General features: G+C 37.3%; 1 protein-coding gene across 6 annotated transcripts in view; it reads left to right on the top strand.

Moving 5' to 3' along the window:
* Window positions 1–14,752, top strand: part of KLHL5 (kelch like family member 5) — a 94,254-nt gene that overhangs the window by 76,889 nt on the left and 2,613 nt on the right. For all 6 annotated transcript variants that reach the window (XM_047856034.1, XM_047856037.1, XM_047856036.1 and 3 more), the window contains 2 exons: window positions 6,771–6,983; window positions 11,973–12,144. In XM_047856034.1, coding sequence (XP_047711990.1) covers window positions 6,771–6,983; window positions 11,973–12,144 — 385 coding nt within the window. The remainder of the gene's footprint in view (window positions 1–6,770; window positions 6,984–11,972; window positions 12,145–14,752) is intronic.

Here is a 14,752-nt window from a genome sequence, read left to right as displayed (position 1 = left end):
GGTATGTCCTACTTTTTAAAATGTATGTGATCTCCACACCCCTCTCTTCATTTGTTTTAACTAAAGAAAGAACTTCAGAATTTATCCTTCCTAATTCTTTGGTAGCAGAGTTAGCCACCAAAGAATCTAGTGAATGAGAAAAAAGAGAAAACTAACAGTATCTTTTCAGTTTTGACCCTTCAGTTAAAACTTTTGGGAGGGATGCTTGGGTGTCTCAGTTAAGTGTCTGACTTCGGCTCAGGTCATGATCTCACAGCTGATGGGTTCGATGTGCTGATAGCTCAGAGCCTGGAGCCTGCTTCAGATTCTTTATCTCCCTCTCTCTCTCTGCCCCTTCCCCACTCACACTCTGTCTCTCCGTCTTTTAAAAAATAAAGAAACATTAAAGAAAAATTTTTTTAACTTCTGGGATTATTTCATTGAACTAATTCTTGTTCACTGACATTTTTCTTAGCCCTTATCTCTGGCTAGAAATATTTCTTTCTGACAGTACAAAAGAAAAACGACTTTACCTAAAATCTTATTCCTAGACCTACAGCAGCTTTGACTCCTAGACAGAGATATCTTTTTTGCCCCTGTCCACCCCTCTCCACCTCTCTCTCCTCTACCCATGCATATTACACCCCAGCAAAACTAACTTATTTGTGAAAAATGTATTTTGTTTCACACTCACATTGTCTTTTGACCCATCCCATCTGTCTTAGAGTGTTGTTTCCCTGGATTCATACCTGGCAAATTCAGCATCCTTGAAACGTACTCAACTGTCATCTCTGGAAAACTGTCCCCACTTTCCACTTCCATCTCCTCAGTGCCCCTCACCATATTAATTGTCCATTCTAGCCTCTGCATTTTTACTGTGTATAATATGTGTATGATTGTATCATAGCAGGTACCAATCTATTGTTGTTGTTATTTACTCATCAGTCTCCTATAGTATATCATAGTCTTGAGTGACCTGGCCTAACTTTTTGTTCCTGACACCTAGCATGGTACCTGGAACATAACCTGAAGTGTGTGACCTTATTGAAGAATGTTCTGGTACCACTTAGATGACATGGTACTTTAATCACAGCTAATCTATCAACTAACATTTTTCTAAGCGTGCTTTAAAACAAAGTAGCAATAGGGGCGCCTGGGTGGCGCAGTCGGTTGAGCGTCCGACTTCAGCCAGGTCACGATATCGCAGTCCGCGAGTTCGAGCCCCGCGTCGGGCTCTGGGCTGATGGCTCGGAGCCTGGAGCCTGTTTCCGATTCTGTGTCTCCCTCTCTCTCTCTGCCCCTCCCCCGTTCATGCTCTGTCTCTCTCTGTCCCAAAAATAAATAAACGTTGAAAAAAAAAAAAAATTAAAAAAAAAAAAAAACAAAGTAGCAATATTTTATTTTATTTTTTTTAATACATGAAATTTATTGTCAAACTGGTTTCCATACAACACCCAGTGCTCATCCCAAAAGATGCCCTCTTCAATGGATCACCTACCCTTCCCTCCCTCCCACCCCTCCATCAACCCTCAGTTCTCAGTTTTTAAGAGTCTCTTATGCTTTGGCTCTCTCCCACTCTAACCTCATTTTTTTTCCTTCCCCTCCCCCATGGGTTTTTGTTACGTTTCTCAGGATCCACATAAGAGTGAAAACATATGATATCTGTCTTTCTCTGTATGGCTTATTTCACTTAGCATCACACTCTGCAGTTCCATCCACGTTGCTAAAGTAGCAATATTTTAAAAGATTTTGTTGGTTTCCATTTTTTAAGTTTCTTTGTTTATTTTGAGAGAGAAGGTGGGGGGAGGCAGAGAGAGAGGGAGAGAGATAATCCCAAGCAGGCTCTGCACTGACAGCAGGGGCTCAAACCCACAAACTGTGAGTTCATGACTTGATCTGAAATCAAGGTGGAGCCTTAACTGACTGAGCCTCCCAGGTGCCCCTGTTCTCCATTTTTAGGTACATATCCAGAATCTGGAAAAAATAGAAATCGTGTTGTTTTTTTAAAAAGATTGAAACAAATTATGCATCTTTTCTCACTACTCCTTGTGATTTAGAACAAATCATTTCCCTGTGCCTCGGTTTTTTTTATCTACATAATGAAAAGCCTAAATTAATTACTATTTTTGTTATTTTGAACTTAATTTTACAATGCTTCCTGATGCAAAATATAATTGTTTCTTAAATGTATATATATGTGCATTATATGCACATGATGTGTATGTGTATATATATATATATATATATATATATATATATAATTGTTTCTTTAGAAAAGAACTGTTTGAATGTTTTTTTATGAGTTGTATCCTGTCAGTATATCTTGAAACTGTCAAAAGTTAAAATTTCACTTTCTACCATGTTTGAGAGAAAAAAGCTTTATTTAGAATTCTAATTGCTCAGGCTACTTTTAAGCCACTGACTGGCAAATATATTTTGGTAGTAGAATCTCTCTTTCAAATGAAACCTTATAAAAATCTCAATACTTAAGGTAAATTGAAGTTTAAGCCTATAACATATACTTATTATAAAAATCAATGTAGAAGAGCAACTCTGTTTTTAAAAACACCCAGATTATTTCTATGTTTGGTTTTTGTTGTTGTTCAGTATAAGAAAATCCTCATTCACAGATCAATAGCTGAAAATGATAACAGTTATTTTAACTAATAGAGCAATTTAATTGGAATCTCAGGAAACTTTTCAGTTAAACTGTATTGTAGATTAAAAGTAGTAGAATTTTTTTTCTGTTAAATCTCAGTATCCACCAGCCCGTTGCATTCTTGATCCTAATTTTAAAAGTCAGAAAAGATTAAGTCTTATTTTGAAGCATATAGTACAATACAATTGGGCACAATTTCATAATTTGACATAATGTTTATACTGTAATAGATACTGTCATGGGAAAGAAAGATGAGTTGTGAATCTTTCATGGCCTTTAATTGAGTGAAGTGACATTTTTGAAAATTATTAAAACTTAAATTTCAAATGCACTGTTTTTGGGACCTCCTCAAGTCCTCCACAGAATTCTGTTCTTAGAAAACAATTTGAAAGCCATTGCTTGAGATCATGTTTCTTCAGAAAGTATTATTGGTACATTTTAGCCCTTAACATTAACTGATTGTAAACATTGTTTGGACACTTAAGATCTAAAAATGCCATTTTCCTCAGTTCGTTAAGTGTCCACCTCTTGATTTCAGCTCAGGTCAATATCTTGGCGGCTTGTGACATGGAGCTCCACATCAGTTTCTGCACAGACAGCCCAGAGCCTGCTTGGGATTCTCTCTTTCCCTGTCTCTCTGCCCCTCCCCTGCTTACACTCACTCATGCAATCTCTCTCTCTCTCTCTCTCTCTCTCTCTCTCTCTCTCTCTCTCAAAATAAATGAATAAATGTTTAAAATTATTTTTTAAATAAAAATGCCATTTTCTAAAAGAATACAAATAGAGATAGAATTTATTTTTCCCCTTAAACACTTAAACCATTGTAAGGCACTATTCAAGGTATATTAAATTTGATCACCAATAATCCTTTGAGACAGGGTTTAGAGGTGTTTTGGATGATGAAATTCAGGCAGGTGGAGGTTAAATAACTTGTCCACAGTCAGAGCTAGTAAGTGTTAGAACCAAGCTTCAAATCCAGAGTCTGGCTCCAGAGTTCATCTCTTAATCCCTATACTACACCACTTTTCATAGTCAAGACCCATGAGTTCACTGTGAAGAGGGGGTGGTGCCTTGAATCCTGTTGTTGTGTTTCTGTGTGTGTGTACATGGCTTTTTAAATTTTTTTAACATTTATTATTGAGAGACAGAGAGAGACAGAGCATGAGCATGGGAGGGGCAGAGAGAGGGGCAGACACCAAATCAGAAGCAGGCTCCAGGCTCTAAGCTGTCAGCACAGAGCCTGATGTGGGACTCAAAGTCACAAACCGTGAGATCATTACCTGAGCCGAAGTTGGACACTTAAAGGACTGAGCCACCCAGGTGCCCCTGTACATGGTTTTTTTAATTATGAATAGTTTCTAATTGTTGGTGTCCTCTAATATTCTGTGATCCCATATTCAGACAAATATTCTACAAGTATTAGTTAAAAATAAGAATAGTTTAACATTAAGAATGATAACACAAGAAAGTAGTTTTTAAGAGATAAATTTTTTAACAAAGTTTCAAATAAATTTCACTTTCCATACTATTAATATAAAGTTTAGATAGAATAAGATATTGCTACAGCCACATGTTGCTATTTCAGATATGATCATCTTCTCAGTTAAGAACCAGTTTGAATCAATGATCATTGGGGGAATACAAATAAAAACTACAATGAGGTATCATCTCAAGCCTGTCAGAATGGCTAAAATTAATAACACAGGAAACAACAGATGTTGGCAAAGATGCAGAGAAAAGAGAACCCTCTTTCACTGTTGGTGGGAATGCAAACTGCTGCAGCCAATCTGGAAAACAGTATGGAGGTTCCTCAGAAAGTTAAAAACAGAACTACCCTATGATCCAGCAATTGTACTGCTAGATATTTACCCAAAGGATACAGGAATACTGATTCTAAGGGGTACATGCACCCCAATGTTTCTAGCAGCATTATCAACAGTAGCCAAATTATGGAAAGAGCCCAGATGTCCATCAACTGCTGAATGGGTAAAGAAGATGTGCACGCGCGCGCGCGCACACACACACACACACACACACACACGAATATTACTCAGCCTTCAAAAAGAACAAAATCTTGTCATTTGCAATGACATGCATGGAGCTGGAGAGTATTATCCTAAGCGAAATAAATCAGAGAAAGACAAATCAGTCAGATTTCACTGGTGTGGAATTTAAGAAACAAAATAGATGAACATAGTGGGGAGAAAAAGAGGCAAACCATGAAACAGATTCTTAACTGTAGAGAACAAACTGAGGATTGCTGAGCAGGAGGGTAGAGGGGTTAAATGGCTGATGGGTACTAAGGAGGGCATTTGCTGTGACGAGCACTGGATGTTGTATGTAAGTGATTAAAACACTAAATTCTATACTTGAAACTAATATTACACTATATGTTAACTGACTAGAATTTAACGAAAAATTTGAAGATAAAAAAGAAAAAGAACCAGTTTAAGTGGCATAGTGTACTTTACATTATGAATTAAAATTTAACAAATGTCTTGGGGTGCCTGTGTGGCTCAGTCGGTTAAGCATTGACTCTTGGTTTTGGCTCAGGTCATGATCTCACGGTTCATGAGTTCAAACCCCACATTGAGGTCTGGGCTGACAGTGTGGAGCCTGCTTGATATTCTCTCTTTCTGCCCCTCCCACACATGCTCTCTCTCTCAAAATAAATAAATAAACACTAAGAAAAAGTCTTTAAATACACACACACACACACACACACACATATACACCTCAATATAATAACTTAGAGTTTTAATTGGCAGACATTTGGTATAGTTCAAATATTATTTCTTGAGGTAAGAAAAATAGTTAAATATTAACTGAGGCATCTGTAAATTCAAAATGTGAAGACTTTTATATAAGCAATGAAATGATTTTTTTTACTCTTTTGAAAAAAAGATTAGGAAAATATCTATAAAGAGCTTCCCAAGTGAATAGTAAGTACAAGAAGATTTTGTGCTTAATAAAAATATTCAAATGCTCAAATATTTAAAATATTTTTTATATATTTTAAGTTCAGAGTAAAAGACTTTTAAATTAATGAAATATATTGACTGATAATTAAAATTTATCTACTAGGCAGCACTTAGGACATTAACATACCATATTCATTTTCAATAACTTACAGTATTCTCTGCAGTAATTTGAATTAATGAAGGATACTGTTCACATGTAATAAATATTAATTTATATACCACTGTTTCAAGCAATCCTTTTATCCTCCTATTTCACTTACAAGAGCATCCCAGGCGACTGCTCACCATACAACTGCTCATTATTATAACTGCCCTGGTTCTGCTTCTGACCCTGTATTAGCCTCTTAATCTTCATGAGCCTGTTTCTTCACCCATGAAACAGGAATATAAATGGTTTCTCATAGCATCATTGATATGATTAAATTAATACAGGTAAAATGTCTAGCCTGTGGTAGGTGCAGAGAAGGTTCGTTTCTTTCCTTTATAATCCAGTCCTATCTTAGCTATTTAAGAAATAAGTCATGGTGTATTTATACACCACATTTCATTTATTCTAAGACACATCTTGTACCTCTAAATTGTAATGCATTGTAAAATCCGTGGTGACCTGCCAAACAGATGGCAGCTGTGAAATAGTGGTCATTGCTTTCATGTCACTTTCTCTTTTTTTAATGTTTATTCATTTTGAGAGAGAGAAATAGAGTGCACATGCAAGCAGAGGAGGGGCAGAGAGAGAGAATCCCAAGCAGGCTCCATGCTGTCAGTTCAGAGCCTGACATGGGGCTCAAACCCATGAATCTTGAGATCACAACTTGAGCCAGAACCAAGAGTCAGATGCTTAACCAACTGAGCCACCCAGGCACCCCTCTTCTATTTTATGCAGGATGATATCTATATATATAGATATGTATCTATCTATCTACGTATCTATATACATGATGTATGTATGTATATATAGTGTATGTGTGTGTGTATATATATATATATACACATATGTTACACACATATGTCATATAATGGTAGCATATCTTCTTTCTTGATGGCACATAAATTGACAGTTTGTCTTATAATCTGTAGCATCTTAAATTCAATGAAATACCATAAGAATAACCTCTGTGTCTTAATCATAATGATGCCACTGTTTTTTACAGACTTTATGCAGTTGGTGGTCGTGATGGAAGTTCTTGCCTCAAATCAGTAGAATGTTTTGATCCTCATACTAATAAATGGACACTCTGTGCTCAAATGTCCAAAAGGAGAGGGGGAGTCGGAGTAACTACCTGGAATGGATTGCTGTATGCTATTGGAGGACACGATGCTCCTGCATCCAACTTGACATCCAGACTCTCAGACTGTGTGGAAAGGTAATTTCCTGTGAAGGAAAAGTTTGTCTGACACTTGCAGACAAATTAATGACTCTTTAGTGAACATCTACCATATGCGAAGCAGTTCCTTCAGAGCTTTGTAAATGTTGAGTTGCCCATCTCTCAGTCTGTCTCCTAATGCCTACTCAGATTCTTCTCTCATTGTATTACTGCCTACTGAAAATGTACCTTAGATGGGAATGCAAACTGGTGCAGCCTCTCTGGAAAACGGTGTGGAGGTTCCTCAAAAAATTAAAAATAGATCTACCCTATGACCCAGCAATAGCACTGCTAGGAATTTACCCAAGGGATACAGAAGTGCTGATGCATAGGGGCACTTGTACCCCAATGTTTATAGCAGCACTTCCAACAATAGCCAAATTATGGAAAGAGCCTAAATGTCCATCAACTGACGAATGGATAAAGAAATTGTTGTTTATATATACAATGAAATACTACTTGGCAATGAGAGAGAATGAAATATGGCCTTTTGTAGCAATGTGGATGGAACTGGAGAGTGTTAATGCTAAGTGAAATAAGTCATACAGAGAAAGACAGATACCATATGTTTTCACTCTTATGTGGATCCTGAGAAACTTAACAGAATACCATGGGGGAGGGGAAGGGGGAAAAAAAGTTAGAGAGGAAGGGAGGCAAACCATAAGAGACTCTTAAAAACTGAGAATAAACTGAGGGTTGATGGAGGGGTGGGAGGGAAGGGAGGGTGGGTGATGGGCATTGAGGAGGGCACCTGTTGGGATGAGCACTGGGTGTTGTATGGAAACCAATTTGACAATAAATTTCATATTAAAAAAAAAAAGAAAACGTACCTTAGAATTGATTATACAATTTATTAATTGAGCCAAATGACAAACATTTCTTATGTACGTATTTTGTGCTGGACACTGTACCTGACAAGAAAAGGAAAGGAGGTTGATGAATTTCAAAGAGAAGGAATAGGGGCTGGAGGCTAAATAAGTAAAAAGGAGAGGAACGTTACTAACACATTTTCATATAAAATGAAATAACATGAAATAATAGCAGACTAAAAGGCTAAACAAGTCATCCAAACTGGCCTCATGAAACTCAAGTATGGGCCAGGTAAAGAGCCTAACATCAATGGACGATTTGGACAATAGTTCAGGCTCCATCTGTTACTATTAGTCTAATTTAAGGAATGGAGAGAATTGAACGGATTTAGGAGGTAGAATCAAAGGGAACATTACAAACACTCCTAAGCAGAAAGGAATATGATTCATTCGGAAAGCTGAAAGGTAGACACTATGACTGGAGAACAAAGAATGAGGGAGACAGTGTCAGGAAAGGAGGCGGACTAGAGTGGAGGTAGGGGCAAATCACGTTGAGTCTTTAAGGCCTTATCAAAGAGTCTAGATTTTAATGAGCAACTGGAAGTTAGTGTGTGTGTGTGTGTGTGTGTGTGTGTGTGTGTGTGTGTATTATTTATACATGATTGGAAGAAGGATAAAAAGCGAAATGCAGGTTTGATGGCAATGAGTGCTTTCTGTGAAATAATACGGAAGGTTGGTTTGTTGTCTTTTGAGAAAGCAGGAGAGTTACACCTGCATTTCCCCTGTATTAGGGAAAGTAATCCAGACTATGCTTGTTGCATGTTACATTTCAGGAAAGGAATATGGAAGCCTTTGTATACTTTATACATTACAAGCTCACTGCAGTACTGCACCTGATGAAAAATTGTTCATTGATGCAAGAGGTATTACAAGCAGTATAGGTCATTGTAGCATGATGTATCTGCTCTTAGACAACTTTGGGCTGTTCTAGGTAATGTATTTCATGAAAGGAACGAGACGTTTCAAAAATGGACAGCTATAATGATTGAGTGTGTAAGCCATCTTACACAGAGCTTCATGTATTGATTTCCTCAGATTTTCAGTGGACAATCAAAACCCATAAAGCAGTTTCAGTATTTACTTTAGCTCTTTTGGATAGTTTAAGTGTCGTGGATTTACTAAATGAAGCTATAATACTGTAAGTTAAAAGTTTTCAGGGAAATACTGATTTTTTCTAAAAATATGTCCAAATGTACTTTAGATAGCAGTAATAAGACAAGGGGTAGGCTTAAAGAACTAAACTATTTTTATTTTTTTTAATGAAAAAACTTTTTTTTTTCAATGTTTATTTATTTTTGGGACAGAGAGAGACAGAGCATGAACGGGGGAGGGGCAGAGAGAGAGGGAGACACAGAATCAGAAACAGGCTCCAGGCTCTGAGCCATCAGCCCAGAGCCTGACGCGGGGCTCGAACTCACGGACCGCAAGATCGTGACCTGGCTGAAGTCGGACGCTTAACCGACTGCACCACCCAGGCGCCCCTAATGAAAAAACTTTTTTTTTTTTTTAAATTTTTTTTTCAACGTTTTATTTATTTTTGGGACAGAGAGAGAGCATGAACGGGGGAGGGGCAGAGAGAGAGGGAGACACAGAATTGGAAACAGGCTCCAGGCTCTGAGCCATCAGCCCAGAGCCTGACGCGGGGCTCGAACTCACAGACCGCGAGATCGTGACCTGGCTGAAATTGAACGCTTAACCGACTGCGCCACCCAGGCGCCCCTGAAAAAACTTTTAATGTTACACTTGGAAAGAAAAAGTAAATTGAATTAAAAACATGTTCTGAAATAGACATCTGGGTCCTCAGAATAAAAAGTGAAATATTTAGAAGATCAAATACTAACTAAATTGTTAAGAGTCGTTACCACTTGACTCTGTAATTAAAGTTGGAATGAAAAGGGGCGCCTGGGTGGCGCAGTCGGTTAAGCGTCCGACTTCAGCCAGGTCACGATCTCGCGGTCCGTGAGTTCGAGCCCCGCGTCAGGCTCTGGGCTGATGGCTCAGAGCCTGGAGCCTGTTTCCGATTCTGTGTCTCCTTCTCTTTCTCTGCCCTTGCCCCGTTCATGCTCTGTCTCTCTCTGTCCCAAAAATAAATAAACGTTGGAAAAAAAAAAAAAAAAAAAAAAAAAAGTTGGAATGAAAAAAGGCTAGCTATTGCTTTTTTACATATTTTTGTATTCTTTGAATTTTTGTTACAAGATTGTATTCCTTGCTAATAGGAAACAAGTGTAATAAATGAACCCATCTTTAAGATGACATTTATCAAATGCTTACTATGCATTCTCATTTAATTTTCTTTTTTTTTTTTTTTTTTTTTTTTTTTTTTTTTTAATTTTTTTTTTCAACGTTTATTTATTTTTGGGACAGAGAGAGACAGAGCATGAACGGGGGAGGGGCAGAGAGAGAGGGAGACACAGAATCGGAAACAGGCTCCAGGTTCTGAGCCATCGGCCCAGAGCCCGACGCGGGGCTCGAACTCACGGACCGCGAGATCGTGACCTGGCTGAAGTCGGACGCTTAACCGACTGCGCCACCCAGGCGCCCCCTCATTTAATTTTCAATGCTATGTGGTGAGCAATATTTACCAGTAAAGAAACTATGATTTAAAGATTTTAAGTAAGTTTACAATACCACAGAGCTAATAATTGGAAGGATAAGGACTTAAGATTGTTCAGCCCAAATCCAAAGCGCGTTCTCTAACCACTTTGCTATACTGCCTCTCCCAGGTGTTTCTGGATATGTAGGTATTCTTTTATGGAGGTGTAATTGTCATATTAGTCTCAGGTGTATAACAATGATTTGACATTTGTATATATTGAGAAATGATCACAATAAGCCTAGTTGACATCCATCACCATATATAGTTACAAATTTTTTTCTTGTGATGAGAACTTTTTACCCTTAGCAACTTTCAAATAGAAAGCACAGTATTATTAACTGTATCACCATGCTGTGCATTATATCCCCATGATTCATGTATTTTATAACTATAGAAATTTGTACCTTTTGATCCCCCTCCCTCATTTCACCCATTCCTCCCCCTCCCCCCCCCCCAACCTCGTGCCCTACTTCTGGCACCCTATGAGTGCCAGGTTTTTTGTTTTGTTTTGTTTTAGGGTCCACATGTGAAGTGAGATAATAGGTATTTGTTTTCTCTGACTTATTTCACTTAGTATAATGCCCTCAAGGTTCATCCATGTGTTTGAAATAGCAAGATTTCATTCTTTTTTAGGGCCAAATAATATTACACTGTGTGTGTGTGTGTGTGTGTGTGTGTGTGTGTGTGTGTGTGTTCTAGATGTATTACATCTTTATCCATTCATCCATTGATGAACACTTAGGTTGTTTCCATGTCTTGGCTACTGTAAATAATGCTGCAGTGAACATGAGGGTGCATATATCTTTTCAAATTAGTGCTTTCCTTTTCTTTGGATAAAAACCTAGAAGTAGAATTACTGGATCATACGTTATTTCTATTTTAAATTTTTTGAGGACTCTCCATATTGTTTTCTATAGCAATTGCACTAACTTACATTCCCACCAACAGTACACAGTGTTTTTCCCTTTCCTCCACATCCTCACATACACTGTTATTATCTTTTTTGCTAACAGCCATTGTAGTTTTGATTTACATTTTCCTGATGATTAGTGATGTTAAGCACCTTTTCATGTACCTATTGGCGATGTAGATGTCTTCTTTGGAAAAATGCCTATTCAGACCCTTTGCTCATTTTTAATTGGTTTATTTGGGTTTTTTGGTTATTGAGTTGTATGATTCTTTATATCTTCTAGATATTAACTTCTTATCAGATGCATAATTTGGAAGCATTCTTTCCCATTCTATAGGTTGCCTTTTCATTTTATTGATGGTTTCCTTTGCCATGCAGAAGGTTCTTAGTTTGACATGGTCATTTGTGTTTATTTTTACTTTTGTTGCCTTTGCTTTTTGGTGTCAAATCCAGAAAATCATTGCCAAGACCAATGTCAAGGATCTTCCCCCCATGTTTTCTTCTAGGAGTTTTATGGTATCAGGTCTTATATGCAAGTCTTTCATCCATAAACAATTTTTACATAAAAATGTGGTGAGGACAATGTCAGCTCCAGTTCTAAAATTTTCTTTCAGATATGATCCCAAAACAGATATGTGGACTGCAGTGGCATCTATGAGCATCAGCAGAGATGCAGTAGGGGTCTGTTTACTTGGTGATAAATTATATGCTGTTGGAGGGTATGATGGACAGACTTACCTTAATACAGTGGAGGCTTATGATCCCCAGACAAATGAGTGGACCCAGGTATGGCATTTCATTTTTCATTATTACACTTCTCTGTTTTTATTAAAACAATTTGTTTGGTAAAACTGATTCTTTAAATTTTATCCAATATCAAAATATATAGCATAAGCATGATAAGGTCATCTCTGAATTAAATATATGAAAACAAGAAGGACTGTTTAATTTTATAACATAATTAAAATCCAAAATTACCTTTGAAGTAGAAGTTAATACTCAAGGAAATTATTAATAGTTTTGATCTGCCACCATTGGCTTGCTGGGAATTGATGAGATATTCTAGTATTGGTAAAGCAGATAGGACTACAGGAGAGCTATGGGAAAAAGAGAGGGAGATGGTGGAAAATAAGAAAAAAGATAGAAGTCAGAAAAATTTGAACCAATTATCCATACATGAGCAATAATTTTTAAATACTCAAGCTATTGATATCTGGAAGCAGATAAAATGTCTGGTCATCACCTAATAAAGATAGCAATCTTAAATTATATTAACAAGTCTTGACCTGGCAAGCTTATTAGCAGAATTCCAACCATGTCTATTTCTGGAGGGTTTCATACTTCTAAGAATGATCTTCTGAGATCCTTGTTTCCATCATTACCAAGAAGAGAATTAGAAATTTTGTGACCCAATTTAGTATCTGGTACTGAAAGATGCTCAAATGTTTAATTGAGCCAAGGTTTTCCTACATACAAGGAGCAGTAGTAAGTACTGTCAAGAAAACAAAATTTAAAAGCATCCCCACTGTCATACAACTTAGCTACTTAAATAGGTATGATCTGCATGTGTAAGGGGAGAACCCACAATGTAGAACAGTTGGTAGGGAAGTGTCCCATGGTATAGGTATTGTGTGGTATATGAAGTCAAAGAAAAAATAAAATGGTTGTTGAGAGGGCTTTAGTGAGGAGAAGCTGGATTTAAGTTAAGCCTTAAATGAATTGATCCAATTCAAAAAGGTAGAAAGAAATGGGAAGCTGTGTGAAAAAACACAAAAGAAATGTCACTGAAGCAGAAATATGCAAGATAATTGAGGAAGGGTGGCTGGTTATATGGATCCATGCTTAGCAAGAGTAAGAGTTCCTATTAGAGAGCAAGGTTGGGGTCAGGATGGAGGTCTATGAAGGCCATGGGTAAAGAGTTTGGTAGTGGGAAGCCAGTGGAAACTTTTAACCAGGAGAGTGATACAGTAATAGGAAGTTCATGTGGCAGTTGGGGACAGGAGCAGGGGAAGCGAAGGCTGGATAAAAATGAAACATCTAGAAGATTGCTTCACTTGTAAGGCTTGAGCTGTCAACTCTATAGATGGATTCAAGAGATATTACCAAGTCCTATCTATCCTTTCTTTTTACACTTACTGGGTTGGATTGAAGGTGAAGAAAACAGCAAATGAATGACCAGACAATGTCTTAGATAAGATAATGGAATAGAGCAATTTTTTTTAATTAAATGTTTATTTATTTATTTTGAGACAGATCACAATGTAAAAAGTAAAGAAAAAAATAAATGCAGGAGCTAGAGGGGCATACAATTTTCAAATAATGATGATGATAGAAAGTTAACATTTATTAAACACATTTTATGTACCAGGCTCTACTGGATGAGGAATCTGAGACACAGAGAGGTTAAATAGTTGACCCAAGTCACACAGCAAATAAATGGAGTTAGAATTTGAGCCGTGGGTCTTTTTCAAAATAGAGGTGAAAACAAGAGTAGAGATTCCAGATGCTAGAAAGAGAGAGTAACATTGAAGGGCACTTTACTGAAAGAAGGGCAGGAAGCAGAATTGAGAAAAAAGGGTTTTTAAATGAAAAAGACAGAAAAAGGGACTGAGCGTGTGACCTTGATCTTGTTTCTTAAGTTTAAGTAGGATTATTTGGTAGAGGGAAGAAGAGATAATTTGAGGGCTTGAGTCAGAGCTACAGAAATTCATTAGAAATGAAATCAGTCTCCCACCATGGCAATATGAATGATAACGAAGGAGCCCAAAATGAGATGTAAAAATCTCTTTTTCTAAGATATATTTGATTTATGCTGTTAGACTAGTTATAAGGAAATCTATTGGCCAGTGTTTAAGACTTGTTATTGGGACGCCGGGTAGCTCAGTCAGTTGAGCATCCACCTTCAGCTTAGGTCATGATCTCACTTGTGTATTCAAGCCCCATGTCAGGCTCTGTGCTGACAGTTCAGGGCCTGGAGCCTGCTTCAGATTCTGTGTCTCCCTTTCTCTTTGCCCCTCCCCTGCTTGTGCGCTTCCTCTCTCTCTCTCTCACTCTCTCTCTCAAAAATAAACATTAAAAAATATTTTTAAAACATTTGTTATTACAGGTAATTAATACTTTATGCTGAATTACTCTCTTATCAAAATTAACAATCTGTGACTACATAGCTTTTTTGTTTGCATGCCACCTCTATTACTATTTTAAAGCACCTAAATTTGAACTTATAGCCATAGAATCTGAAAAACAAATGTTTTCCATTTAGTGTTCCAACAAATGGACAAGAGGACATTTGGTCAGGGAATGAAATGAGATTATAAAGTCTGAAGTCATCACCCACCCTACAACCCACCTTGACCCAAAGCAGGAGGTGACTGCACTGTATTGAAGAAATACT

Source organism: Prionailurus viverrinus, chromosome B1 (genome assembly GCF_022837055.1).
Source record: "Prionailurus viverrinus isolate Anna chromosome B1, UM_Priviv_1.0, whole genome shotgun sequence".
In the NCBI taxonomy this organism is placed as follows: Eukaryota; Metazoa; Chordata; class Mammalia; order Carnivora; family Felidae; genus Prionailurus; species Prionailurus viverrinus.
The sequence above is the reverse complement of the archived record's forward strand: the minus strand, read 5'-3'. Positions and strand labels throughout refer to the sequence as shown.